The 10,000-nt window shown below is 40.2% G+C and overlaps 1 protein-coding gene and 1 long non-coding RNA gene across 4 annotated transcripts in view; one reads left to right on the top strand and one right to left on the bottom strand.

Annotated features, from left to right (window-relative positions):
- LOC123515940 overlaps positions 1-10,000 on the bottom strand; it is a 52,044-nt gene that overhangs the window by 8,806 nt on the left and 33,238 nt on the right. The gene's annotated exons all lie outside the window — the stretch shown is intronic.
- On the top strand, positions 1,423-8,947 carry LOC123515938 (dehydrogenase/reductase SDR family member 11-like). Of its 2 annotated transcripts, XM_045274869.1 has the most exons (8): positions 1,460-1,569; positions 1,699-1,774; positions 1,824-1,960; positions 2,661-2,829; positions 7,383-7,509; positions 7,889-8,018; positions 8,244-8,399; positions 8,607-8,947. In XM_045274869.1, exons 3-8 carry the CDS (start codon positions 1,829-1,831, stop codon positions 8,646-8,648), a joined length of 756 nt encoding a protein of 251 aa, XP_045130804.1. In that variant the 5' UTR covers positions 1,460-1,569; positions 1,699-1,774; positions 1,824-1,828; the 3' UTR covers positions 8,649-8,947. The 2 variants fall into 2 exon arrangements, with proteins under 2 accessions (XP_045130803.1, XP_045130804.1); XM_045274868.1 differs by lacking the exon at positions 1,699-1,774 and having other exon boundaries at positions 1,423-1,569; positions 1,806-1,960.

The raw sequence follows: 10,000 nt of genomic DNA, 5'->3' as shown, positions 1-10,000 counted from the left end.
CTATCATGAGAGAGAGAGAGAGAGAGAGAGAGAGAGAGAGAGAGAGAGAGAGAGAGAGAGAGAGAGAGAGAGAGAGAGTAGGAGCAGCAGTGGCTATTTAACTTAACGTGTTTGGTTGATTAAATTCTCAGTGAGGTTAATTAATTAGCTAATCGGTTTATGCCTCGGCTAATTAGTGTCCACATTCACGCCCCAAATTAGCTAATGAAATAGGCAAACATATTTCCTCGAGTTATAGAAAAAAAAGAAAAGAAAGATGCGTTTAGGCCTAAGGCGGGAGCGATGACAAGACGAAACGCCGGGAAAGAAAAAATAAATAAAAACTGGAGAACTTTGCCGGGTTAATTTCTACGTGATATTGCAGGAGAGACATGCCCGTATTCAGAAACGCCTTCCCCTCTGACTACGACAATTTTCCAAGGCCACAGAGACAGCTTGCCGGGTTTTCAAGGTAGTTTCTCCCCTTAATAAACTAAAAATCTTGCCAATCTATCACCAGAACCATGAAAATACTCTTAAAAACACGAGTATCTTCAACTGGAGCCCTTGGGAAGCAGTGATGGTGAGAGAGCAAAGTGGAATACATATCAGAGAGAGAGAGAGAGAGAGAGAGAGAGAGAGAGACTGAACAAGTTAGTATTGCACACCACTTTCTACACTTATTTCTGGATCATTAGGATAATTTTCAGAGACCTTCAGCTTTTTTTTTCGTAATTATAGTGCAGGCTGTTTTTCTCTTATCACTAGAAATATGAGAACAACGTTGAAACAGGAGTATCTTCCACTGTAGCCTGTCAAAACGGTTGAGGTGAAGGTCAAGGTAGCGAAACGTTGGACTATGTGTATTATACCTGTGAAACGGGAATTGCAAGTATTTAATCGATTAATTGACCGATGTAATAAAAAAATTAACAATGTACTCTCAAGTTGAAAATAGAAAGAAGTGGAGAGAAACTTTCTTATCATGATCACCATAACACAATATTCAAATATGCTAACATGTAAAAAGTTTAGCGCTTAAAGATTGGAATTATGAAACAAAATCACAGAATGAAACTTCTTCAGTTTGAGAATATCCCCTGTATGTCCTGTAAACACAATGCTGACCAAGGAGTGACCATATTTATGTACTATCGCGCCTCGCAACGTGAGGAGAAAAAAGACAACACCGCTAGGATGAGCTGCGTCACTCTGACGACGGGTAATGCCGTGATGCCATCAGGCGATATACCAGACAAGAACATTCTCTCATACACCCATAACAAAAAGGCTTTCTCCTCTGCCTGCAGTCACAAAGAATGGTGTTTGATTTGTGAGTGCAGCAAAACCATGGACGAGAGGCTGAGAGGTGGTATAATCTGCCTAAAATTATACGAAATGGTGTCCGAGCAGAACACTAGCGCGAGGGATTACGCGAGCCGAATTTCACTCACACTTGTCTAAAGATAAGACAAGGGTATTCAAGTGGATGTTCAGCTGTCATTGTCTCCACTAGCAGACTCAGTTAGTTACTAGTGCTTTTAAGTGACCATAACAATCCTCCATACTCGCCAATTGCCACTCTTTCAGGTAATATTTTCAAGTCTAAGGTTGTTTATGACTTCATCACTCCTTTTCAAACTCTTTTCGGAGAAAAATATAACATACTCATAAACACTTTTATACATATTTATAAATATTTTTATACATACGCTGAAGAGCCCTGACCTCCAAACTCACAACCTGGAAGGAAACCGAGAATGACATGCCAACACTCTGAGCAAGTTGAAGTGACACCACAAAGTGCAATATTTCTTGCTTTGCAGCACCGCTTGTGAGCCCAGTGAGAATGGAACGGTGGGCAGGTCGTGTTGCCCTGGTGACAGGGGCCAGTGCGGGCATCGGCGCTAGCTTGGCGCGGAGGCTGGTGGCCCATGGCATGCTGGTGGTGGGCGCCGCTCGCAGCTTAGAGAGAGTACAGGTAACAACATAAAGAAAAGAGGCGGCAGGTATAAGGAGACGCGGCGGACGAGTGTGGGACTCACGTGACGTATAAAACACGAGTTCATGGGATCAAAGAACATAATTTTGACACTGAATACAGACGCAGTGTTAACTCTGATGTAGTATATAATAATCATCCATATAATAAGCCTAGTATATATATATATATATATATATATATATATATATATATATATATATATATATATATATATATATATATATATATATATATATATATATATATATATATATATATATATATATATATATATATATATATATATATATATATATATATATATATATATATATATATATATATATATATATATATATATATATACACACACACACACACACACACACACACACACACACACACACACACACACACACACACACACACACATATATATATATATATATATATATATATATATATATATATATATATATATATATATATATATATATATATATATATATATATATATATATATATATATATATATATATATATATATATATATATATATATATATATATATATATATATATATATATATATAATTTAGTTACCTTTCTGCACGCTTTGCAAATCATAAGGCAGGCTCTCTCTCTTTCTCTCTCTCTCTTTCTCTCTCTCTCTCTCTCTCTCTCTCTCTCTCTCTCAGGCCATAGCGGAGGAGCTGAAGGGTCAGCCGGGGTCACTAATTCCCATGAAGTGTGACCTCACCAAAGATGACCAAGTGCTGGATATGTTTGCGCGGATCAAGCAAGAACTTGGAGGCGTCGACGTCTGCATCAACAATGCAGGAATGGCTGTTTATAAAAGTCTACTCGGTGTGTGTGTCACGATCCCGCCTCGCGTATGCAGCTGGGTCTTTTACTTTGTGAGACATATATATATATATATATATATATATATATATATATATATATATATATATATATATATATATATATATATATATATATATATATATATATATATATATATATATATATATGCGTTGGCTTTGCGGATAAGGTGGTGAGGTTGGGATCGGGGACACGTCCATGCGCAGGTTCGAATCCCACCACGTATAGCCTTGAAACTTTGTCATTTGTCGAGTGGTTTAAAGTTACCCACATGTCACCATGACACCCAGGTTCTAGGTGGAGATGTAATTGCCTTACACCAAAGATGCGCTTGGGTAAGTGATATGTGCCCACTATAAACAAAATTGCCTGCTCAACTAATGAATGGGTAGAAGCTGCAAAGCGCTTTCCATACTCTTCACGTATACCTACACGTGCTATAGACCATAATATATATATATATATATATATATATATATATATATATATATATATATATATATATAACAATAAGGCTTATACAGGCTAGGAAATACAGCTTTGGAAAAAAATAAGCTCTTTAGAAACAGATTGTAAACATTTGGAAACAATTCCCGACGTCGGAAAGTGCTGAAAATAGCATGGTCCTTGGTAGCTCTCCACGTCGGGCCTCGTTTACATCGTGTCTCCCATAATCTTCTTCGAGCCGCGTCTTTCTTCCTGGGAAACACAGTCCATCCTTTCACGCCTTGGTTTTTCTTTTTTGATATAGAATTGCAGTCAGCTACAGCACATGTATAAACCGGCATTCTGTTCCAGCTCTAAGAACACTCCACACTAGGGTGACCAGATTTCTGAGACAAATTCCAGGGACATTTTCAGTTCAGGGAGGTAAAAAGCATGTAGTGTTTTGCACTGGAAAAACTAAAACGGGACACTATCCGTACCATTTCTAAACCAGCAATCAAAAGTTTTCTCGCCTTATTTACCCAAGTTGTAAAGAAAAAAGAAATCTCTACCTCATGAAATATCTGAGATCATGAACACCCATTAGCTGTTAAAATGTGCCCGCTATACACTTCACCGTCTTCACGGAAACTAAGGCCTTCTCCTTATTCTTGACATTCTAAAAGTAATGATAAAAGGACATAATTATCATAATCAAAAGGAATAGTTTTTTAACGCATCAAGTGATCTTTCAGTTACAGAAAACCGGGGACAGCAGTAGCCGGGGACAGGTCACTGAAATCGGGGACTGTCCAAACAACCGCGGGCCGCGGGGTTGTTTTGGTGTTTTGAGAGGACTCGGTGTTCCCGAGTTCAGTTAGTCTTTTCGGTTTGATATGCCTTCGGCCGCAAAAATGTTGCTCAACCAAGATTATTACATAATATATTTGTCAGATGCGCACATCATAAGTGAAATATGAAAAATATAAGAAACAAGAAATAAAGATATATGGAAGTATGCTAGTTCGCCAGTATGCGGCGTGTAACCGTATCCAGCCATAAAAGAGATTAGGAAGGGCAGGAGGGTCAAAAGGTCATGTAAACATCCGGTGGTAGTGTTGTCGTCTTGGATGTTGTTCGTACCACACGTGGAGTTCATTTGAGCTTGTACTTGATTGGTGAATGGTACATTCTGAGGGGCGTGTTGTGTGGGTCAAGACACGCCCCATAAGTTCCTGAAGGAAATTGTAGAGTTTTGGGAGAGAGAGAGAGAGAGAGAGAGAGAGGAAGCAGAGAGGACAACCGCGGCTCTAAGCGGGCCACCCTCGGCTGCATAGCTGAGGGCGGCGTTTTGTACTTCATATATAACCAGTAAGTGGAGCTTATAAGTTGCAATGCAGTCTTTGAGGTAAATTAGAATGGAGGAAGAAGCATGATAGGAGGTTTAGGTATTATGTGGTATTAGTTTATTATGGTTTATGTGGTTGTACTTTGGTTCATAATGACGTCGTTATATACTTGCGTTTTCATCTATGAGTAAGGGAATTTGTATACGGCTACCTACGTATGTGCATGTGTGTTGCTCTGACGAATAAGTTACATAACATATTTACTAGTGTGTAATTGTGTACGAAGTTAACGTGGTTCCATGTATGGGTACCAAGAGAAAGAGATTATTTGAGGGAAGTCACTTGTGTGGAGATATCAATATTTGTCATTATATTTCGGTGGTGTTACGTTGTCATTTTGTTGAACGGAGTCTGGTAATTATATGTGTATGGTAATATATTTGGTGGTACGTCATGTGGTTGCTTGCATTCATGTACCAAGTAAAGGTCATCCTTATATACGGGTAGCTGGGAAAAAGGGGTAATATTGTACGTACTACGTATGAGATTTACGGAGAAATAAAGCACCGGGTTCAGATGTTGTAATACGTTATGAAGATATTGTGGATGATGTTTGAAGTGAAATCCGTTTTGATGCGAGAATATCTACGAGATTAATGCAGTTCTTAAGGATGTTTGTAAGAGAAATTGTAATAATTGCAGTGGAGAAGGCAACAGAAAGAGTTGTGATTGTTACTTGTCGGCGCCGTATCGAACACCTTATGTATAGATATTAGTTTTGTTAATTAAAGATAGAAAAAACCTTTGACTATTTATAGCCAGTAGCTAGACAATTTGTGCAACGTCGTGCAACAGCTCGGAGCACGACATATTCCTTTGTAATATTTAGAGGAGAAACAGTGCTCTCTGTTGAACTATATGAAAAAATGTTTCAAACCAAATATGTAGTTGAGACTAGTAAAAAATACGAGAGCATTGAAACCGCGACTGTGAGTATTAAGTTTATAATAACAGTTTTGTAGTGTGTATTACCAGATCATATGAATAATGTTAGGATAAACACTTGGAATTATTGTTTTGCAGTACAAAGACTCAATACCTCAAGATTTATTATGATATGAATTTTAGAATGTGTGTCTCTTGCGAGCTGGCTGGCTGTATACCGAGTCGCGTATTAAAACAACCAGCGATCAATGGCAACCCAAGAATATCCGACGTCGGGAATTTGCAACTATTTTAGTATTTTTTTTTTTTTTTTTTTTTTTTTTACGGAGGGAAAAGGGCAAGCCAAGGGCTAAAAAAAGAAAGTTAAAAAAAGGCCCACTTGTGCGCTGGCTCTCCAAAGAGTACGAAAAGTGCCAAAACCGTCAGCCAGAATTAGCAGAGCAAATGCCTCAATACCTCCCTCTTATAAGAAGACAAGTTGTAGGAATTCGGAAATACAGATGCAGGAAGGGAGTTCCAGAGTTTACCAGTGAAAGGGATGAATGATTGAGAGTACTGGTTGACTCTTGCATTAGAGAGTTGGACAGAATAGGGATGAGAGGAAGAAGAAAGCCTTGTGCAGCGTGGCCGCAGGAGGAGGGGAGGCATGCAGTTAGCAAGATTAGTAGAACAGTTACCATAAAAATAGCGATAAAATATAGAAAGGGATGCAACATTTCGGCGGTGAGAAAGAGACTGAAGACAGTTAGTCAGAGGAGGGAGTTGATGAGACGAAGAGCTTTCGATTCCACCCTATCAAGCAAAGCTGTGTGACTGGAACCCCCAAACATGCGAAGAGTACTCCATACAGGGACGGATAAGGCCCTTATACAGAGTAAGCAGTTGGAGGGGCGAGAAAAACTGTCGGAGACGCCTCAGAACACCTAACTTCATAGAAGCTGTTTTAGCAAGAGATGAGATGTGAAGTTTCCAGTTAAGATTATGAGCAAAGGACAGACCGAGGATATTCATTGTGGAAGAGGGAGACAGTTGAGTGTCATTGAAGAAGAGGGGATAGTTGTCTGGAAGGTTGTGTCGAGTTGATAGATGGAGGAATTGAGTTTTTGAGGCATTGAAAACTACTAGATTTTCTCTGCCCCAATCGGAAATCTTAGAAAGATCGGAAGTCAGGCGTTCCGTGGCGTCCCCGCGTGATCTGTTGACTTCCTGAAGGGTTGGACGTCTCTGAAAGAACGTGGAAAGATGTAGGGTGGTATCATCAGCGTAAGAGTGGATAGGGCAAGAAGTTTGGTTAAGAAGGTCATTAATGAATAATAGAAAGAAAGTGGGTGACAGGATAGAACCCTGAGGAACACCACTATTAATAGGTTTAGGAGAAGAACAGTAGCCGTCTACCACAGCAGCAATAGTTTGCCAACATTATGGAAACGTTTTGAAAACAGTTTGTAAATATTATGCACGCATTTTGTAAAAATTTTTGATTGAGTTTGTAAACATAATCAAAACATCTTGAAAATCACTTCCAATAATTTTTGAAAGAGTATCAAAACATTTTACAAATATTTTGGAAAACAAACTTTGAAAACATTTTGCAAACTTTTGGAAAGAGTTAACGAACTTTGCTTTCCTTTTCCATACAGGTTCTTACAGTTATACCCCGAAATGTCTTATCAATAACATGAAATTATACGAATGCGTTAAAAGGCCATGGCTGTTTCTAATCCTGTATCTTTAGTAGCTCCCCATCAACCACCCATCAGCCATGCCCTGTCGCCCCAGTGGTTTTCACTCTGGTATTCACCTGTGTTGTGACAGAGGGCACCCCCGAGGACTGGCGGAAGATGCTGGACCTGAACGTGGTGGCTTTGTGTTTGTGTACGCGCGAGGCCGTGGCGTCAATGAAGGAACGTGGTGTTGACGGACACATCATTCACATCAATAGGTGAGTGTTCGGGTCTGCCTTATACAGCAGGCAGGGCCTTAATGGTGCTCAGTACAATAGTGACGCCAGATTTCGCAGCACAGGCTTGGAATACGTGCTAAAGAATTTCAGTTTCTGTGTAAAGACGTCCAGTGCAGCGTTTTACGTTGCCTTCCTCGAAACATAGATAAGACTGAAATTTTCTCTCACAATATATGTAGCATTTGTTCCATGTAAGATACATGCTCCCATTCATACATCATACAGCCACACACAACGATAATCACGTGTACATCTATTGAATATGTCTATATATACAAACTGTGATATTATATCAATAAAAGGTACTTTTATTTCCGGCATCGCTTCTTCCACCGCAACAAGTATTTCTTTTCTTCAGCATTCTCGGGCACCGTGTCATCCCATTGTCTAATATTCACTACTACGGCGGCACCAAGCAAATGGTCACCGCCCTCACCGAGGCGCTGCGTCAGGAGCTGAGACAGGCCAACAGCAACATCAGGATATCAGTAAGCTGAGTGTGTGTGTGTGTGTGTGTGTGTGTGTGTGTGTGTGTGTGTGTGTGTGTGTGTGTGTGTATTTTTACCGTGAAGTTGTTGTGTGACTGGAAAGTTACTTATCAGAACATGTGTTATAGTGAAATCAGAAGACTGCGTGTATGCACATTCAAAATAATACTCTCCCTCAGTACGTCCGGCTGAATAGATTACTGTACGCTTTCTCTGTCCCTCAAGTCCATCAGTCCCGCCTCGGTGGAGACTGAGTTTGCCATGAGGGCTGGTTTGAGTGCGGAGGAAGCCCGAAAGTTTTACCAGGAGAGATCAAACCTGCAGGCTGATGACGTCACCGACTCCCTCATTCATGCGCTGTCTGCTCCACCACACGTTCAGGTATAATCTGTATCTAAGGATCGTATAAACAGTCAGGTTTTGTTTGTAGGACATGCAGATTAAAAGATGTGGTGTATAAAGTCCCTGTGCATATTATAAGACATCGAAATTTAGAGTCATATTTTGACGCCATAAACATTATTACGATTTCCAAATTTCCCTGCACGAGAATCACACACTAATGTTTCTGTTAATGTGCCCCAACAGGTCCATGACATCATGCTCCGGAACATCAAGTCCATAAACTGAGCGGCGGCACGCTGTGGTGAACTGTGGGACTGACTGCCTGTGCAGATGAATGATCAGAGCACACACACACACACACACACACACACACACACACACACACACACACACACACACACACACACACACACACACACACACACACACACACACACACACACACACACACACACACACACACACACACTAAAATAAATCCATAATACTTGTGTGCACGTGTCAACAACACTTGTACAAAATCCAACAACCAACATTTCATTTCGTGAACTGAACATAATAAAGAAAAGTCTCAAAGCAACAAAGTGCAATTACTTTTCCTCAACTATGGCAAACTCTGGAGCATGTCAGTAGCATGTCACACTCGCCATGAGGGATTTAAACTCTTTCAAGCATTTGATTCCTGAAGGGACGGACATCTAACAAAAGACTTGAATTAAGTATATATGTTTTATCTATTTATTTATCTATTTATTTTTATTTATTCATTTATTTTTCATGTTATGGCTTATGGCGCGTAGGTGTACTTGAAGAGTATAGGAAGCGCTGTTCAGCTTCCACTTATTGGAGGCGCAGGCAATTTCATTTATATTGGTACCCATATCAAGGCCCATATCAACACCCAAGCGCATCTCTGGTGTAAGATAGTTACACCTCCACCTGGAACCTGGATATCACGGTGACATGTAGGCAATTTTAAACCACTCGACAAATGGCTGTACGTGGTGGGATTCGAACCTACACCTGGTCGTCTGCCCAATCCCACCCTCACCACTTTATCCACTAAGCCACCGCCTCCCTTGTACAGAAAAGAGTTAAAAGGACAGTGGGTTTGCCTTAAAAGATTATTGATGTATACTGAAAAGAAATTAGTGACATGAAAGAACCCTGAGGAACACCGTAACTGACTGATTTTGAAGAAAGCAGTGAGAATGTAAACCCAATATGTAACTGATAGCATACTCTGCCATGAAACTTCCGGCCTGTTAATGGAGTGATGCCATCAAGCAAAATGGCACACAAGAACATTCTCTCACGCCCGCACATTTAGGTTGGGGATTTTGAGACTTGCGATATCACCTGTTAGCACTCAAACATCAATACTAAAGGCGGGTTCATACATGTCAATTTGCGGCTGGAAATGCTAGCCACTAGAGTTATCGGCTAGATTTTGGTGCCTAGCGGGTGGAAAAACTAGCCGCAAAACACAATATAAACAAAGCCGCCTGCGGCTTTGTTTATATTGTGACGTCACGGAAGGTTTGACCATTTGGTGTCCAGAGGCAGAGAGGAAGGTGTTGTAGCTAGTGAGGGCCAAATAGTTGTCCGGGACCCGAAATATGAGTTGTACAGTAAAA

The sequence above is a fragment of the Portunus trituberculatus genome, chromosome 40, assembly GCF_017591435.1.
Source record: "Portunus trituberculatus isolate SZX2019 chromosome 40, ASM1759143v1, whole genome shotgun sequence".
Lineage (NCBI taxonomy): Eukaryota > Metazoa > Arthropoda > Malacostraca > Decapoda > Portunidae > Portunus > Portunus trituberculatus.
Note: the sequence above shows the minus strand (reverse complement) of the source record. Positions and strands in the feature narration are given on the sequence as shown.

Bases quoted from the DNA above. Each gene is read 5' to 3' on its own strand.
- LOC123515938 (XM_045274868.1), top strand. From the start codon at position 1,829: ATGGAACGGTGGGCAGGTCGTGTTGCCCTGGTGACAGGGGCCAGTGCG. The intron at 2,830-7,382 runs GTGTGTGTGTCA...GTGTTGTGACAG, and splicing joins TGTTTATAAAAGTCTACTCG to AGGGCACCCCCGAGGACTGG. The intron at 8,019-8,243 runs GTAAGCTGAGTG...CTGTCCCTCAAG, and splicing joins ACAGCAACATCAGGATATCA to TCCATCAGTCCCGCCTCGGT.